The sequence below is a fragment of the Mauremys reevesii genome, linkage group 22 (genome assembly GCF_016161935.1).
Source record: "Mauremys reevesii isolate NIE-2019 linkage group 22, ASM1616193v1, whole genome shotgun sequence".
Taxonomy (NCBI): domain Eukaryota; kingdom Metazoa; phylum Chordata; order Testudines; family Geoemydidae; genus Mauremys; species Mauremys reevesii.
In genome coordinates, this window is record NC_052644.1 from 21,678,367 (window position 1) to 21,696,967 (window position 18,601).

At 61.1% G+C, this 18,601-nt stretch overlaps 1 protein-coding gene and 2 pseudogenes across 1 annotated transcript; all 3 read right to left on the reverse strand.

The window, feature by feature from the left end:
* Window positions 1–255: 255 nt before the first annotated feature.
* LOC120388297 (galactoside alpha-(1,2)-fucosyltransferase 2-like) lies at window positions 256–3,076 on the reverse strand. The gene is made up of 2 exons (XM_039510069.1): window positions 2,897–3,076; window positions 256–1,544 (listed from the first exon to the last, which is right to left on the reverse strand). The coding sequence occupies exons 1-2, from the start codon at window positions 3,048–3,050 to the stop codon at window positions 523–525; spliced, it is 1,176 nt and encodes a 391-aa protein (XP_039366003.1). The 5' UTR covers window positions 3,051–3,076; the 3' UTR covers window positions 256–522.
* Window positions 3,077–6,975: 3,899 nt separating this feature from the next.
* On the reverse strand, window positions 6,976–9,902 carry LOC120388296 (annotated as a pseudogene).
* A 3,577-nt stretch (window positions 9,903–13,479) lies between these two features.
* On the reverse strand, window positions 13,480–16,821 carry LOC120388294 (annotated as a pseudogene).
* Window positions 16,822–18,601: the final 1,780 nt, after the last annotated feature.

The following is an 18,601-nucleotide window of genomic DNA, read 5'->3' on the forward strand; positions in this document are numbered from 1 at the left end:
TTTATTGCCTCTTGTTAATGATCGTGGTTTGCCAACCCACCTCCGTGTTACAGGCTTGGCACACACCCAGTCCTCGCGCGTCTGCCCCGATCCTCTTCCCCGCTCCCCTCCCCAAGCTGGGGAGAGAACCCAGGAGTCCTGGCTCCCAGCCTCCCCCTGCTCTAACCACAAGACCCACTCCCCTCCCAGAGCAGGGAGAGAACCCAGCAGTCCTGGCTCCCAGCCCCCCCGCTCTAACCACAAGACCCACTCCCCTCCCAGAGCAGGGAGAGAACCCAGGAGTCCTGGCTCCCAGCCCCCCTGTTCTAACCCACTGGAGCAAAGTGGGCTACAGGCCAGACCCCCAGGGGTGGCCAACCTGAGCCTGAGAAGGAGCCAGAACTGACCACTGTACATTGCCACATCAGCAGTAATACATCAGCAGCCCCCATCAGCTCCCCCCACCCCCCAGCTCCTTGGCCGACCGGCTAAGTTCTGGGAGGTTGATCCCGTTGGGAGCCAGTGGCCACCGGCTGAGCTCCTTTAGCCAGTCGTCCCACTCTGCAGCGGGGAGAGATCGGCGTCGATCCCGATCCACTCGGGTAGGAAGGTGGCCGCAGGTTTGAAGATCTCAAGGAAGGGAGAGTCGGGGAGGGTGTAGTTGGCCAAGTAGATGGTCTCCCCCCCAGCCAGGTAACCAGCCCAGATGCCGAGGGTCCCGATGGTCATGATCGTGTGGTTGCAATGGACCAAGAGAGCGAAATCCCTCCCTGGCGACGACTCCTTCCCGTCCCCCGAGAAATACACGTCCCCCCGCGAGGCGTCGATGTTCTCCCGGCACCACTCCATCCCGTTGCTGGTCACCACGAAGACCGGCTCCTGGTACTTGGCCCGGAAGTAGCCCATGGCCTTCTCCAGGTAGGCCTTGTCCGCCACCACCCCCTTCCATTTCTTGGTCATTACCCAGACGTAGTCTCCCCTCCGGACGTGGACGCCCACGTAGGTCACGTTCCGGCGCTGCCCACGCAGCCCGGCCAGGTACCGGTTGGCCTCCTCCTTGACGTGGTCGTGGAAGGAGAATTCCTGGAGGATCTCCTGCCGGAGGTGGTGGTAGAAGGTCCAGGAGCAGGGGTAGCCCGTGAGCCAGACGTATTTCCCCTCGATGTGCCTGTACTCCTCCGACATCCAGTCGTGGAGCTCATAGTTCCTCCATAGGATACTCCAAGCCCCGAATCTGGAGAGCACGGGCAGGGTGATGCGGAAGAGCGGCGCCAGCTGCTGGTGCATCTCCGGGAGGATGTAGGCCTGGCGCCCGTTCATCTTGGCCAGGGCGTAGAGGGTGGCGTATTCCCCCATCTGGTTCCCCAGGCGCCCGGCGGAGTTCACGGTCCACATGCCGCGCTCCGTGGCGTTCGAAGTGGGGAACCGGGTGCGTAGGTGGATGAGGAAGGAGAAGGTCATGATGGCCAGCAGGCCGAGGGTCAGCTTGAGGAGCGGCCGGAAGGAGACCCAGGAGTCCGGGGCCGTCATGGCTCCCAGCGGTGATGAGGGAAGGAGATCCCAGCCTGGGGGAGGGGAACAGGGGTGGGAGGAAAGGGGGGTGATGAATGGGGGGGGTTAGAGGAGAAGGGGGAGGGGCTCTTCCTGACCCAGTTACCTCTGTTCCCAAAAGGCCTCTGGCTGTCAGTAGCCCCCTGCCCCCACGCTGCCCCCCCGCCCCAGCCCAGCTGCGGGGGCAGGTGACCCCAGCTCCGGCAGGACGCGTGTTGTCGGGGGGGAGCAGAGCCACCGCTTGACCCCGGATCGGCCCCTTCAGCCACAATCCAACCCAGGGGCAGGCGAGAACAGTCAGAGCAACAATGTCTCCCCCCCTCCCCCGGCCTGCTCTGCTGGTGCCCCTCAGGCCTGATCCGCAGCCCCCCTGCTGAGAGAGAACCTAGGAGTCCTGGCTCCCATCCTCCCCCCCCTCGCTCTAACCACTGGACCCCATTCCCCTCCCAGAGCCCGGGAGAGAACCCAGGAGTCCTGGTGAGCAGTGGTGGGGAACGGGGGGTCACTGGGGCAGGAGGGGGCTGCCATAGGTAACAGAGAGCACTGACTGAGAGGGGAGGGTGCCCCCTACCGAGCCCCCACCCCACTTCCTGCAGCCCAGCGCCCCCTGGTGCTGGGGCAATGCCCTCTGGTTACCCATTAGCCCCCTCCCAGAACCTGAGCAGTTGGGGGGGCCACAGCCGGCACCCAGGGGGCATCAGGCGGGGGGGTACAGAGAGATGTGAGGGTCATAGGAATGGAAAGGTAGGGGGAGGGGATGTAGGAAGGGTGGAGATGGAGGGGGAGGGGATGCAGGAAGGGTGGAGATGGAGGGGGAGGGGAGGGGACGCAGGGAGGGGGAAATGGAGGCAGAAGAGGTGGAAGGAAGTAGCCCCTGGCAGAGGAGTGTGGGGCCGGATGGGATCTGGGGGCTGAGCCAGGGTGACGCCCCCTGCCCTCCCCCCGGGCCTGCGGCCGAGGTCCCAGCCCTGGGTCCGTGGGCCCGGCTGCACCAGGCCTCTCGCCAGCCCCGGAAGGACGGTTTGGGAAGTCGAGCCAGGCCAGCGCCAGCCCCCGCCCCGGTCCCACAGCGCTCAGAGCAGCGGGGGCTGGGAGCCAGGATTCCTGGGTTCTCGCCCCGGTTCTGGCAATGGGGCGACTCCCCTTCACACCCGCCAGCCGTCAGGCTCCAACCCTCCTCCCCCAGCTCTCAGGGCCCCGGCCCCGTCCTCCCCCACCACCATCTCTGTTCCCCGGTCAGGTCGCCCGCTGCTGCGCGAGCGAGCTGCTCTGCAGCGGTGACATCCTGCCACAGCTTCCTGAGCCAGCGCCTGGGCCGGAGCTAGATGGGTGGAAATGTCACCACTGGTTGGGGGTTGTTACTCACCCCCATTCGCCGGGGGGGGGGGTTCTTGATGCTTTTCGCAGCCCCGCTCAGTGCAGACAGGGGGTGTCCTGCGTCTCAACAGGGTCCTGGCACTTCCGGGCCCCCCGACATTCATACCCGGAGCCGCAAACGTGGGGACGCCCGGCTGACGCATTTCCTGTCTCCAGCTGGGTTCCTGCGCCGGCTGCAGCCATTGGCCTCTCTCGGGACGCGTCTGGCCGCAAAGGAGGGACCAAAAGATGCGTCAGGATCTCTGGGCTCGCGCCGCTTCACGGCCAGGATTCGGGCCCCAGGTCCTGCCCAGAGCACCAGACTGGCTAGCACCGCTGGCAGGGCTGGCCCCAGGGGGCGCTGGGCTGTGGGGAGCGGGGCGGGGGGCCAGCAGGGGGTGCTGGGCTGCGGGGAGCGGGGCGGGGTCCAGCAGGGTGCACTGCTGCAGTGGGCGGGGGGGTCAGCAGGGGCACCCTCCTTTCCCACCAGGGCTGGGCTTTAGGGACCAGGGTAGGGGGGGTCCTGTCCCTCTGACCCCCATGAGCTGAGCTGCCTGGTTCTCAGCCCTCCCTGAGCACAGGCGTCTCTCTGCCCCTGCTTGGTGCTTGAAAAGGCTCAGAGAAAACAGGAATGAGAGATTGGAATTGGCTAAGGGTACGTCTACAGAACGAAATTAATCCGAACTTATTCCATGCGAATTTTCGGAAGCCATTTTATACGTTGGGTGTTGTGTGTCCCCACTAAAGCGTGTGAATTCGGCGGGGTGCGTCCACACTACCGAGGCCAGCGTCGAATGGCGGCGCGGTGCATTGTGGGAAGCCATCCCACGGTTCCCGCAGTCCCCGCCGCCCACCGGAATTGTGGGTTAAGCGCCCAGTGCATGATGGGGCAAAAACATTCTCGTGGGTGTTTCTGGGTGTGCGTCGTCACCCGCTCCTCCCTCCAGGACAGCTACGGCGGACGCCATGCTGCCAGCGGACGGTGCAGTACGGTTCACCGCCTGTCTCCTGGTACTAGGAAAGCCGCGAGGACGTGCGAGGGGGATTCAGGCTACTCTTTTATCTAACCATTTCCTGCCTTTTCTCGGCTACCGTGAACCGAGCAGCACAGCTTCCGCCGCAGACTCTGCTCTCCCGCTCTTGCGTCGCTAGCTAATTTCTCCATGTTGTCGGTCCTGGGCTCCCGTGGAGGCTACAGAAGGCAACAATTCCCTGCTGTTTATCGGCCACCGTGAACTGAGCCCACAGCTTCCGCCGCAAACTCTGCTCTCTCTAACCCTCGGTAGCTAACGTCTCCATGTTGGAAAAGAGGAGCCGAAGGGGGGATATGACAGAGGTCTCTAAAATCATGAGTGATGTGGAGAAAGTGAAGAAGGAAAAGTTATTTACTGGTTCCCATAATACAAGAACTAGGGGCCACCAAATGAAATGAATGGGCAGCAGGTTTAAAACAAACGAAAGGAAGTTCTTCTTCACGCAGCGCACAGGCAGCCTGTGGAGCTCCTTGCCTGAGGAGGTTGTGAAGGCTGGGACTGTAACAGGGTTTAAAAGGGAACTGGATAAATTCACGGAGGTTAAGTCCATCAATGGCTATTAGCCAGGACGGGTAAGGAATGGTGTCCCTGGCCTCTGTCAGATGGTGGAGATGGATGGCAGGAGAGAGATCACTTGATCATTGCCTGTTGGGTTCACTCCCTCTGGGGCACCTGGCATTGGCCACTGTGGGCAGACAGGACACTGGGCTGGATGGACCTTTGGTCTGACCCAGTACGGCCGTTCTGCTGTTCTTATGTTGTCGGTCCTGGGCTCCCGTGGAAGCTGCAGAAGACAACCATTTCCCGCCTTTTATCGGCCATCTTGAACCGAACAGCTCTCCTACGTTTCGCGCCCTTTTTCCAGGATTACCCGTGCAGGCGCCATTGCGCGGCAAGCATGGAGCCCGCTCAGATCTCCGCTGCAGTTTTCACCATTGTAAATCTGTCTGGGGATTGGTCCTACTTTGAGCAGGGGATTAGACTAGATGACCTCCTGAGGTCCCTTCCAACCCTGATAGTCTAAGTGTAGAATGTGCTTTTGGCCGATTGAACGCGCGCTGGCGCAGTTCACTGACTCGGTTAGATCTCAGCACAACCAATATTTCAATTGTAATTGCTGCTTGTTGTGTGCTTCACAATCTCTGTGAGAGTAAGGGGGAGACGTTTATGGCAGGGTGGGAGGTTGAGGCAACTCACCTCGTGGGAAATTTCGCACAGCCAGACAACAGGGCGATTAGAAGAGCGCAGCAGCACACGCTGCACATCAGAGAAGCTTTGAAAGCCGGTTTCATGACTGGCCAGGGTACGGTGTGACAGTTGTGTTTGTTTCTCTTGAAGTTACCCGCCCCCTATATACAGGGAAAGGAAAGGAAATAAAGTCAAAATTGTTTAAAAACCGTTCTTTATTATTTGTTGCACAGCACATTGAGAGAAATCAGAAGGTAGACCGGAGGTGTGTGGGGGGGTACTGGGTTAGGGGGGTGGAGGAGGAGGGAAGGACAAGGTGTGACGAAGTGGGACTGTTCGTACTGGGGGCTGGGTACAGATCCTAAGTATCTAGCAGCAAATGCTTGACACTCTGTCTCCTAGCAACGGATGGCCCGGCCCCTCCCTCCAAAGGTGCGTCTAAAGGTGTTGGAGACAAAGGGGTCAGGTGACCTCCTGGGCCGGGAAAGAAGCTGAGCAGAGGGGAGGGGCTGGTGGGGGTTGGGCAGATGGGAGTTGGCTGGGAACAGAGGGGAAGCAGGGAGAAAGGGCTCTGATCCCCGATGGGGGTTATGGGGTCCCAAGATGGACCTGACAGGGGGGGATCCTGTTATCTGTGCCTGCAAGACCTGTGTTGGACTGTGTTCCTGTCGTCTAAATAAACCTTCTGCTTTACTGGCTGGCTGAGAGTCCTGGTGAATCGGCAGGGAGCCCGGGGGTGCAGGACCTGACTCCCCTACACTCCGTGACACAAGTCCAGAAACCAAATCAAAAGTTTGCATCTGCCAGTTTTCTGCTGCTTGGGCGATCCTCTGGGGTTGAGTGTGTGGGTCCCCGTAACCTCCCCGCTCGTGTTCTTGGGCGTCTGGGTGAGGAGGTGTGGAACTTGGGGAGGAGGGAGTTTGATTATACAGGGGCTGCAGCGCCAGTCTGGGGTCTTGCTGCCTTTCCCGCATTAGATCCACCAGAGAGTGCAGCAGGTCAGTTTGCTCCCCCATGAGCTTGACCATAGCATCCCGCCTGCTCTCATCGCGCGCGTCCCTCCTCTCCTCGTGTCCCTGTCATGCTTTGCGGGACTCCGTTCGCCTCCCTGGCTTTTTGCTACGCTTGCCCGAGCGCCTTGATTTTTGTACGACGCGGCTCTGTGTCCCTGGAGTAGCCTCTTTCCGTCATGGCCCTGGAGACTTTAGCGCAGGTATTTGCGTTCCTTTTTTTGGAACGTAGCTCTGCCATAACAGACTCGGCTCCCCAGCATGCAATGAGATCCAGGACCTCCCGTTCGGACCATGCTGGAGCTCGTCTGCGAATCCGGGACTGCATGATCTCCTGGGATGGTGGACTCTGCATGGTCACCTGTGATGGTGGACTCTGCATAGTCACCTGTGATGGTGGACTGTGCTGATGGTGACCAAACAGGAAATGAAATTCTAAAGTTCCCGGGGCTTTTCCCACCCACCTGGCTAGTGCATCGGAGTTGAGAGTGTGGTCCAGAGCGGTCACAAGGGAGCATTCTGGGATAGCTCCCAGAGGCCAATAATGTCGAATTGCATCCACAATGCCTTTAACTCAGGATTGCGATCTCGATTTAAGCACTACGCCACTTGCTGACTGGTGCAGCACGGGGTGTGTGTGAGCCCAGGGCTGGGGTGCCAGAGGGTGCAGGTTGCGGGGGAGAGAGCCCAGGGCTGGGGCAGCAGGGGGGTGCGGGAACGGAGAGGCCAGGCCTGGGGTGGGAGGCAGACAAATTTTATTTTGCTTGGGGCGGCAAAACACCTAGAGCTGGCCCTGGCTCAGCAGGACAGCGCAAGGGAGCCCAGGCTGGTGGAACAGGTGGGCTCAGTGGTGCCCCAGTACATCAGGTGGCACCTGTGAGGGGGACGACAACCCGTCACAGACCCCACTCACCTCCCGGAGCTGGACTAGAACCCAGGAGTCCTGGCTCTCACCCCCCACTCTCCTCCGCTCTAACCATTCAACAGACAGAGGCGATCCCATCACTCGAGACTCCCATGAGAAGTTGTCTGATGTAGGTCACTGGCTGCTCCGTGTGGGGCTCTGAACCCCACCAGCCCAGCTCCAATCTCCCCCGATCTCCCCAGCGCAGCCGGCATCAGCCAGGGGTCCCAGGTGCCCAGTCCTCCACCAACCAGCCGAGTCCTGGTGGGTGGATCCTGTTGGCAGCCTGTGGCCACTGGCTGAGCTCCTTTAGCCAGTCGTCCCACTGCGCAGCGGGGAGAGATCGGCGTCGATCCCGATCCACTCAGGCAGGAAGGCGGCCGCAGGCTTGAAGATCTTGAGGAAGGGAGAGTCGGGGAGGGTGTAGTTGGCCAAGTAGATGGTCTCCCCCCCAGCCAGGTAACCGGCCCAGAAGCCGAAGGTCCCGATGGTCATGATCATGTGGTTGCAATGGGCCAAGAGAGCAAAGTCCTCCCGGCGACTCCTTCCCATCCCCGAAATACACGTCCCCCCGCGAGGCGTCGATGTTCTCCCGGCACCACTCCATCCCGTTGCTGGTCACCACGAAGACCGGCTCCTGGTACTTGGCCCGGAAGTAGCCCATGGCCTTCTCCAGGTAGGCCTTGTCTGCCACCACCCCCTTCCAGACCTGGGGCATCACCCAGACGTAGTCCCCCCTCCGGACGTGGACGCCCACGTAGGTCACGTTCCGGCGCTGCCCGCGCAGCCCGGCCAGGTACCGGTTGGCCTCCTCCTTGACGTGGTCGTGGAAGGAGAATTCCTGGAGGAGCTCCTGCCGGAGGTGGTGGTAGAAGGTCCAGGAGCAGGGGGTGCTCGTGAGCCGCACGTATTTCCCCTCGATGTGCCTGTACTCCTCCGACATCCAGTCGTGGAGCTCATAGTCCTTCCACGGGATGTCCTGGACCACGTTGCTGGAGAGCACGGGCAGGGTGATGCGGAAGAGCGGCGCCAGCTGCTGGTGCATCTCCGGGAGGATGTAGGCCTGGCGCCCGTTCATCTTGGCCAGGGCGTAGAGGGTGGCGTATTCCCCCATCTGGTTCCCCAGGCGCCCGACGGAGTTCACGGTCCACATGCCCGACTCCGTGGCGGGGGTTGTGGTGGGGGGCGTGGCTGGAGACCCCTTCGTTGTGTTCAGGGAGGGGAGACTCTGTCTTGTGGTGAGGAACCGGCTGTGTAGGTGGATGAGGAAGGAGAAGGTCAGGATGGCCAGCAGGTAGAGGCTGAGCCAGCGGTGCTGCCAGAAGGGGACCCAGGAGTCCGGGGCAGTAATAGCTCCCAGCGGTGATGAGGAACGGAGATCCGAGCCTGGGGGAAGAGGGTGAATAGAAGGGAAAGGGGGGAGGGGAACAGAGGTGGGAGGAAAGGGGGGAGGATGGATGGGGGGGTGGTTAGAGGAGAAGGGGGAGGGGCTCTTCCTGGCCCAGTTCCCTCTGTTCCCAAAAGGCCTCTGGAAGCCAGCACCTCCCCGTCCCCACGCTGCCCCCTCCCGCCCCAGCCCAGCCGCGGGGGCAGGTGACCCCAGCTCCAGCAGGACGCGTGTTGTCGGGGGGGGAGCAGAGCCACCGCTTGACCCCGGATCGGCCCCTTCAGCCACCATCCAACCCAGGGGCAGGCGAGAACAGTCAGAGCAACAGTGTCTCCCCCCCACTCCCCCCCGCCTGCTCTGCTGGTGCCCCTCAGGCCTGATCCGTAGCCCCCCCACTGAGAGAGAACCCAGGAGTCCTGGCTCCCAGCCTGCCCCGTTCTCTAACCTCTAGTTCCCACTCCCCTCCCAGAGCCGGGGTGAGAACCCAGGAGTCCTGGTGAGCAGTGGTGGGGAACGGGGGGTCACTGGGGCAGGAGGGGGCTGCCATAGGTAACAGAGAGCACTGACTGTGAGGGGAGGGTGCCCTCTACCGAGCCCCCGCCCCACTTCCTGCAGCCCAGTGCCCCCTGGTGCTGGGGCAATGCCCTCTGGTTACCCATTAGCCCCCTCCCAGAACCTGAGCAGTTGGGGGGGGCACAGCCTGCACCCAGGGGGCATCAGGCGGGGGGGCACAGAGAGATGTGAGGGTCATAGGAATGGAAGGGGAGGGGGGGATGTAGGAAGGGTGGAGATGGAGAGGGAGGGAACAGAGGAAGGGTGGAGATGGAGGGGGAGGGGAGGGGACGCAGGGAGGGGGAAATGGAGGCAGAAGAGGTGGAAGGAAGTAGCCCCTGGCGGAGGAGTGTGGGGCCGGGTGGGATCTGGGGGCTGAGCCAGGGTGACGCCCCCTGCCCTCCCCATGGGCCTGCAGCCGAGGTCCCAGCCCTGGGTCCGTGGGCCCGGCTGCAAGATGCCTCTCGCCATCCCTGGACGGACGGTTTGGGGAAGTCGAGCCAGGCCAGCGCCAGCCCCCGCCCCGGTCCCACAGCGCTCAGAGCAGGGGGGGCTGGGAGCCAGGACTCCTGGGTTCTCGCCCCGGTTCTGGCAATGGGGCGACTCCCCTTCACACTCACCAGCCGTCAGGCTCCAAGCCTCCTCCCCCAGCTCTCAGGGCCCCGGCCCCGTCCTCCCCTCACCCCCATCTCTGTTCCCCGGGTCAGGTTGCCCACTGCCGCGCGAGCGAGCTGCTCTGCAGCGGTGACATCCTGCCACAGCTTCCTGAGCCAGCGCCCGGGCCGGAGCTAGATGGGTGGAAATGTCACCATTGGTTGGGGGATGTTACTCACCCCCATTCGCCGGGGGGGGTTCCTGATGCTTTTCGCAGCCCCGCTCAGTGCAGACAGGGGGTGTCCCGCGTCTCAACAGCATCCTGGCCCCTCCAGGCCCCCCGACATTCAGACCCGGAGCCGCACAAGCGGGGACGCCCGGCTGACGCGTTTCCTGTCTGCAGCTGGGTTCCTGCGCCGGCTCCGGCGCGCCGGCTGCAGCCATTGGCCTCTCTCGGGCGAGTGGAGCCGGGACGCGTCTGGCCGCAAAAGAGGGACCAAAAGATGCGTCAGGATCTCTGGGCTCGCGCCGCTTCACGGCCGGGGTTCGGGCCCCAGGTGCTGCCCAGAGCACCAGACTGGCTAGCACCGCTGGCAGGGCTGGGCCCGGGGGGCGCTGGGCTGTGGGGAGCGGGGCGGGGGCTCAGCAGGGTGCACTGCTACAGTGGGTGCGGGGGGTCAGCAGGGGGCACCCTCCTTTCCCACCAGGGCTGGGCTTTAGGGACCAGGGTAGGGGGGGTCCTGTCCCTCTGACCCCCATGAGCTGAGCTGCCTGGTTCTCAGCCCTCCCTGAGCACAGGCGTCTCTCTGCCCCTGCTTGGTGCTTGAAAAGGCTCAGAGAAAGCAGGAATGAGACATTGGAATTGGCTAAGGGTACGTCTACAGAACGAAATTAATCCAAACTTATTCCATGCGAATTTTCGGAAGCGATTTTGTACATTGGGTGTTGTGTGTCCCCACTAAAGCACGTGAATTCGGCGGGGTGCGTCCACACTACCAAGGCCAGCGTCGAATGGCGGCGCGGTGCATTGTGGGAAGCCATCCCACGGTTCCCGCAGTCCCCGCCGCCCACCGGAATTGTGGGTGAAGCTCCCAGTGCATGATGGGGCAAAAACATTCTCGCGGGTGTTTCTGGGTGTGTGTCGTCACCCGCTCCTCCCTCCGGGAAAGCTACGGCGGACGCCATGCTGCCAGCGGACGGTGCAGTACGGTTCACCGCCTGTCTCCTGGTACCAAGAAAGCCGCGAGGACGTGCGAGGGGGATTCAGTCTACTCTTTTATCTAACCATTTCCTGCCTTTTCTCGGCTACCGTGAACCAAGCAGCACAGCTTCCGCCGCAGACTCTGCTCTCCCGCTCTTGCGTCGCTAGCTAATTTCTCCATGTTGTCGGTCCTGGGTTCCCGTGGAAGCTACAGAAGGCAACAATTCCCTGCTGTTTATCGGCCACCGTGAACTGAGCCCACAGCTTCCGCCGCAAACTCTGCTCTCTCTAACCCTCGCTAGCTAACGTCTCCATGTTGGAAAAGAGGAGCCGAAGGGGGGATATGACAGAGGTCTCTAAAATCATGAGTGATGTGGAGAAAGTGAAGAAGGAAAAGTTATTTACTGGTTCCCATAATACAAGAACTAGGGGCCACCAAATGAAATGAATGGGCAGCAGGTTTAAAAGAAATCAAAGGAAGTTCGTCTTCACACAGCGCACAGGCAGCCTGTGGAGCTCCTTGCCTGAGGAGGTTGTTAGGCTGGGACTGTAACAGGGTTTAAAAGGGAACTGGATAAATTCACGGAGGTTAAGTCCATCAATGGCTATTAGCCAGGCTAGGTAAGGAATGGTGTCCCTGGCCTCTGTCAGATGGTGGAGATGGATGGCAGGAGAGAGATCACTTGATCATTGCCTGTTGGGTTCACTCCCTCTGGGGCACCTGGCATTGGCCACTGTGGGCAGACAGGACACTGGGCTGGATGGACCTTTGGTCTGACCCAGTACGGCCGTTCTGCTGTTCTTATGTTGTTGGTCCTGGGCTCCCGTGGAAGCTGCAGAAGACAACCATTTCCCGCCTTTTATCGGCCATCTTGAACCGAACAGCTCTCCTACGTTTCGCGCCCTTTTTCCAGGATTACCCATGCAGGCGCCATTGCGCGGCAAGCATGGAGCCCGCTCAGATCTCCGCTGCAGTTTTCACCATTGTAAATCTGTCTGGGGATTGGTCCTACTTTGAGCAGGGGATTAGACTAGATGACCTCCTGAGGTCCCTTCCAACCCTGATAGTCTAAGTGTAGAATGTGCTTTTGGACGATTGAACGCGCGCTGGCGCAGTTCACTGACTCGGTTAGATCTCAGCACAACCAATATTTCAATTGTAGTTGCTGCTTGTTGTGTGCTTCACAATCTCTGTGAGAGTAAGGGGGAGACGTTTATGGCGGGGTGGGAGGTTGAGGCAACTCACCTCGTGGGAAATTTCGCACAGCCAGACAACAGGGCGATTAGAAGAGCGCAGCAGCACACGCTGCACATCAGAGAAGCTTTGAAAGCCGGTTTCATGACTGGCCAGGGTACGGTGTGACAGTTGTGTTTGTTTCTCTTGAAGTTACCCGCCCCCTATATACAGGGAAAGGAAATAAAGTCAAAATTGTTTAAAAACCGTTCTTTATTATTTGTTGCACAGCACATTGAGAGAAATCAGAAGGTAGACCGGAGGTGTGGGGGGGTGGGTACTGGGTTAGGGGGGTGGAGGAGGAGGGAAGGACAAGGTGTGACGAAGTGGGACTGTTCGTACTGGGGGCTGGGTACAGATCCTAAGTATCTAGCAGCAAAAGTCCATGCAGCAAATGCCTGACACTCTGTCTCCTAGCAACTGATGGCCCGGCCCCTCCCTGCAAAGGTGCGTCTAAAGGTGTTGGAGACAAAGGGGTCAGGTGACCTCCTGGGCCGGGAAAGAAGCTGAGCAGAGGGGAGGGGCCGGAGGGGGTTGGGCAGACGGGAGCTGGCTGGGAACAGAGGGGAAGCAGGGAGAGAGGGCTCTGATCCCCGATGGGGGTTATGGGGTCCCAAGATGGACCTGACAGGGGGGGATCCTATTATCTGTGCCTGCAAGACCTGTGTTGGACTGTGTTCCTGTCGTCTAAATAAACCTTCTGCTTTACTGGCTGGCTGAGAGTCCTGGTGAATCGGCAGGGAGCCCGGGGGTGCAGGGCCTGACTCCCCTACACTCCGTGACACAAGTCCAGAAACCAAATCAAAAGTTTGCATCTGCCAGTTTTCTGCTGCTTGGGCGATCCTCTGGGGTTGAGTGTGTGGGTCCCCGTAACCTCCCCGCTCGTGTTCTTGGGCGTCTGGGTGAGGAGGTGTGGAACTTGGGGAGGAGGGAGGGCGGTTGTACAGGGGCTGCAGCGCCAGTCTGGGGTCTTGCTGCCTTTCCCGCATTAGATCCACCAGAGAGTGCAGCAGGTCAGTTTGCTCCCCCATGAGCTTGACCATAGCATCCCGCCTGCTCTCATCGCGCGCGTCCCTCCTCTCCTCGTGTTCCTGTCATGCTTTGCGGGACTCCGTTCGTCTCCCTGGCTTTTTGCTACGCTTGCCCGAGCGCCTTGATTTTTGTACGACGCGGCTCTGTGTCCCTGGAGTAGCCTCTTTCCGTCATGGCCCTGGAGACTTTAGCGCAGGTATTTGCGTTCCTTTTTTTGGAACGTAGCTCTGCCATAACAGACTCGGCTCCCCAGCATGCGATGAGATCCAGGACCTCCCGTTCGGACCATGCTGGAGCTCGTCTGCGAATCCGGGACTGCGTGATCTCCTGGGATGGTGGACTCTGCATAGTCACCTGTGATGGTGGACTGTGCTGATGGTGACCAAACAGGAAATGAAATTCTAAAGTTCCCGGGGCTTTTCCCACCCACCTGGCTAGTGCATCGGAGTTGAGAGTGTGGTCCAGAGCGGTCACAAGGGAGCATTCTGGGATAGCTCCCAGAGGCCAATAATGTCGAATTGCATCCACAATGCCTTTAACCCAGGATTGCGATCTCGATTTAAGCACTACGCCACTTGCCGAGGTGGTGCAGCACGGGGAGTGTGTGAACCCAGGACTGGGGTGCCAGAGGGTGCAGGTTGGGGGGGAGAGAGCCCAGGGCTGGGGCAGCAGGGGGCTGCGGGAAGGGGGAGGCCAGGGCTGGGGTGGGAGGCAGACAAATTTTATTTTGCTTGGGGCAGCAAAAAACCTAGAGCTGGCCCTGGCTCAGCAGGATGGTGTAAGGGACCCCAGGCTGGTGGAACACGTGGGCTCAGTGGTGCCCCAGTACATCAGGTGGCACCTGTGGAGGAGATGACAACCCGTCACAGACCCCACTCACCTCCCGGAGCTGGACTAGAACCCAGGAGTCCTGGCTCCCACCCCCCACTCCAACCGTTCAACAGACAGAGATGGTCCCATCACTCGAGACTCCCATGAGAAGTTGTCCAATGTAGGTGACTGGCTGCTCCGTGTGGGGCTCTGAACCCCACCAGCCCAGCTCCGATCTCCCCAGTGCAGCCCAAACCAGCCAGGCGTCCCAGGTGCCCAGTCCTCCGCCAACCAGCCAAGTCCTGGTGGGTGGATCCTGTTGGCAGCCTGTAGCCACTGGCTGAGCTCCTTTAGCCAGTCGTACCACTGCGCAGCGGGGAGAGATCGGCATCGATCCCGATCCACTCGGGCAGGAAGGCGGCCTCAGGCTTGAAGACCCGGAGGAAGGGAGAGTCGGGGAGGGTGTAGTTGGCCAAGTAGACGGTCTCCCCGCCAGCCAGGTAACTGGCCCAGAAGCCGAAGGTCCCGATGGTCATGATCGTGTGGTTGCAATGGGCCAAGAGAGCAAAGTCCCTCCCCGGTGATGACTCCATCCCATCCCCCGAGAAATACACGTCCCCCCGCGAGGCGTCGATGTTCTCCCGGCACCACTCCATCCCGTTGCTGGTCACCACGAAGACCGGCTCCTGGTACTTGGCCCGGAAGTAGCCCATGGCCTTCTCCAGGTAGGCCTTGTCCGCCACCACCCCCTTCCATTTCTGGGTCATCACCTGGACGTAGTCCCCCCTCCGGACGTGGACGCCCACGTAGGTCACGTTCCGGCGCTGCCCGCGCAGCCCGGCCAGGTACCGGTTGGCCTCCTCCTTGACGTGGTCGTGGAAGGAGAATTCCTGGAGGATCTCCTGCCGGAGGTGGTGGTAGAAGGTCCAGGAGCAGGGGGTGCTCGTGAGCCGGACGTATTTCCCCTCGATGTGCCTGTACTCCTCCGACATCCAATTGTGGAGCTCATAGTTCCTCCATGGGAAACTCCAAGCCCCGAATCTGGAGAGCACGGGCAGGGTGATGCGGAAGAGCGGCGCCAGCTGCTGGTGCATCTCCGGGAGGATGTAGGCCTGGCGCCCGTTCATCTTGGCCAGGGCGTAGAGGGTGGCGTATTCCCCCATCTGGTTCCCCAGGCGCCCGACGGAGTTCACGGTCCACATGCCGCGCCCCGTGGTGGGGGTTGTGGTGGGGGGCGTGGCTGGAGACCCCTTCGTTGTGTTCAGGGAGGGGAGACTCTGTCTTGTGGTGGGGAACCGGTACTTAGGTGGATGAGGAAGGAGAAGGTCAGGATGGCCAGCAGGCCGAGGGTCAGCTTGGGGAGTGGCCGGAAGGAGACCCAGGAGTCCGGGGCAGTAATAGCTCCCAGCGGTGATGAGGGACGGAGATCCCAGCCTGGGGGAAGAGGGTGAATAGAAGGGAAAGGGGGGAGGGGAACAAAGGGGGGAGGGTTGATGAGGGGCTGGTTAGAGGAGAAGGGGAAGGGGCTCTTCCTGGCCCAGTTCCCTCTGTTCCCAAAAGGCCTCTGGCTGCCAGCAGCCCCCCGCCCCCATGGTGCCCCCCCCTGCCCCAGCCCAGCCATGGGGGCAGGTGACTCCAGCTCCAGCAGGACGCGTGTTGTCGGGGGGAGCAGAGCCACCGCTTGACCCCAGATCGGCCCCTTCAGCCACAATCCAACCCAGGGGCAGGCGAGAACAGTCAGAGCAACAGTGTCTCCCCCCCTTCCCCTGTCAGCTCTGCTGGTGCCCCTCAGGCCTGATCCGCAGCCCCCCCTGCTGAGAGAGAACCTAGGAGTCCTGGCTCCCATCCCCCCCCCCTCGCTCTAACCACTGGACCCCATTCCCCTCCCAGAGCCCGGGAGAGAACCCAGGAGTCCTGGTGAGCAGTGGTGGGGAACGGGGGGTCACTGGGGCAGGAGGGGGCTGCCATAGGTAACAGAGAGCACTGACTGAGAGGGGAGAGTGCCCCCTACCGAGCCCCCTGCCCCACTTCCTGCAGGCCAGCTCCCCCTGGTGCTGGGGCAATGCCCTCTGGGTACCCATTGGCCCCCTTCCAGAACCAGAGCAGTCGGGGGGGCCACAGCCGGCACCCAGGGGGCATCAGGCAGGGGGGGCACAGAGAGATGTGAGGGTCATAGGGATGGAAAGGTAGGGGGAGGGGATGTAGGAAGGGTGGAGATGGAGTGGGAGGGAACAGAGGAAGGGTGGAGATGGAGGGGGAGGGGAGGGGACACAGGGAGGGGGAAATGGAGGCAGAAGAGGCGGAAGGAAGTAGCCCCTGGCGGAGGAGTGTGGGGCCGGATGGGATCTGGGGGCTGAGCCAGGGTGACGCCCCCTGCTCTCCCCCCGGGCCTGCAGCCGAGGTCCCAACCCGGGGTCCATGGGCCCGGCTGCACCAGGCCTCTCGCCACCCCCGGATGGACGGTTTGGGGAAGTGGAGCCAGGCCAGCGCCAGCCCCCGCCCCGGTCCCACAGCGCTCAGAGCAGGGGGGGCTGGGAGCCAGGACTCCTGGGTTCTCGCCCTGGTTCTGGCAATGGGGCGACTCCCCTTCACACCCACCAGCCGTCGGGCTCCAACCCTTCTCCCCCAGCTCTCAGGGCCCCGTCCCCGTCCTCCCCCACCCTCATCTCTGTTCCCCGGGTCAGGTCGCCCGCTGCCGCGCGAGCGAGCTGCTCTGCAGCGGTGACATCCTGCCACAGCTTCCTGAGCCAGCGCCCGGGCCGGAGCTAGATGGGTGGAAATGTCACCACTGGTTGGGGGTTGTTACTCACCCCCATTCGCCGGGGGGGGGGTTCTTGATGCTTTTCGCAGCCCCGCTCAGTGCAGACAGGGGGTGTCCTGTGTCTCAACAGGGTCCTGGCACTTCCGGGCCCCCCGACATTCATACCCGGAGCCGCAAACGTGGGGACGCCCGGCTGACGCATTTCCTGTCTCCAGCTGGGTTCCTGCGCCGGCTGCAGCCATTGGCCTCTCTCGGGACGCGTCTGGCCGCAAAGGAGGGACCAAAAGATGCGTCAGGATCTCTGGGCTCGCGCCGCTTCACGGCCAGGATTCGGGCCCCAGGTCCTGCCCAGAGCACCAGACTGGCTAGCAGGGCTGGCCCCAGGGGGCGCTGGGCTGTGGGGAGCGGGGCGGGGGCTCAGCAGGGTGCACTGCTGCAGTGGGTGGGGGGTCAGCAGGGGGCACCCTCCTTTCCCACCAGGGCTGGGCTTTAGGGACCAGGGTAGGGGGGGTCCTGTCCCTCTGACCCCCATGAACTGAGCTGCCTGGTTCTCAGCCCTCCCTGAGCACAGGCGTCTCTCTGCCCCTGCTTGGTGCTTGAAAAGGCTCAGAGAAAACAGGAATGAGACATTGGAATTGGCTAAGGGTACGTCTACAGAACGAAATTAATCCAAACTTATTTGCGAATTTTCGGAAGCCATTTTATACGTTGGGTGTTGTGTGTCCCCACTGAAGTGCGTGAATTTGGCGGAGTGCATCCACACTACCGAGGCCAGCGTTGAATGGCGGCGCGGTGCATTGTGGGAAGCCATCCCACGGTTCCCGCAGTCCCCGCCGCCCACCGGAATTGTGGGTTAAGCGCCCAGTGCATGATGGGGCAAAAACATTCTCGCGGGTGTTTCTGGGTGTGTGTCGTCACCCGCTCCTGCCTCCGGGACAGCTACGGCGGACGCCATGCTGCCAGCGGACGGTGCAGTACGGTTCACCGCCTGTCTCCTGGTACTAAGAAAGCCGCGAGGACGTGCGAGGGGGCTTCAGTCTACTCTTTTATCTAACCATTTCCTGCCTTTTCTCGGCTACCGTGAACCGAGCAGCACAGCTTCCGCCGCAGACTCTGCTCTCCCGCTCTTGCGTCGCTAGCTAATTTCTCCATGTTGTCGGTCCTGGGCTCCCGTGGAAGCTACAGAAGGCAACAATTCCCTGCCGTTTTTCGGCCATCGTGAACTGAGCCCACAGCTTCTGCCGCAAACTCTGCTCTCTCTAACCCTCGCTAGCTAACGTCTCCATGTTGGAAAAGAGGAGCCGAAGGGGGGATATGGCAGAGGTCTCTAAAATCATGAGTGATGTGGAGAAAGTGAAGAAGGAAAAGTTATTTACTGGTTCCCATAATACAAGAACTAGGGGCCACCAAATGAAATGAATGGGCAGCAGGTTTAAAACAAACGAAAGGAAGTTCTTCTTCACGCAGCGCACAGGCAGCCTGTGGAGCTCCTTGCCTGAGGAGGTTGTTAGGCTGGGACTAGAACAGGGTTTAAAAGGGAACTGGATAAATTCACGGAGGTTAAGTCCATCAATGGCTATTAGCCAGGACGGGTAAGGAATGGTGTCCCTGGCCTCTGTCAGATGGTGGAGATGGATGGCAGGAGAGAGATCACTTGATCATTGCCTGTTGGGTTCACTCCCTCTGGGGCACCTGGCATTGGCCACTGTGGGCAGACAGGACACTGGGCTGGATGGACCTTTGGTCTGACCCAGTATGGCCGTTCTGCTGTTCTTATGTTGTCGGTCCTGGGCTCCCGTGGAAGCTGCAGAAGACAACGATTTCCCGCCTTTTATCGGCCATCTTGAACCGAACAGCTCTCCTACGTTTCGCGCCCTTTTTCCAGGATTACCCGTGCAGGCGCCATTGCGCGGCAAGCATGGAGCCCGCTCAGATCTCCGCTGCAGTTTTCACCATTGTAAATCTGTCTGGGGATTGGTCCTACTTTGAGCAGGGGATTAGACTAGAT

Coding starts and splice junctions, on each gene's coding strand:
- LOC120388297 (XM_039510069.1), bottom strand. CDS start 3,050: ATGCGTCAGCCGGGCGTCCCCACGTTTGCGGCTCCGGGTATGAATGTC. Junction 1,545..2,896: donor CCCCCCCCCGGCGAATGGGG/GTGAGTAACAAC, acceptor CCCCTCCCCCAG/GCTGGGATCTCCTTCCCTCA.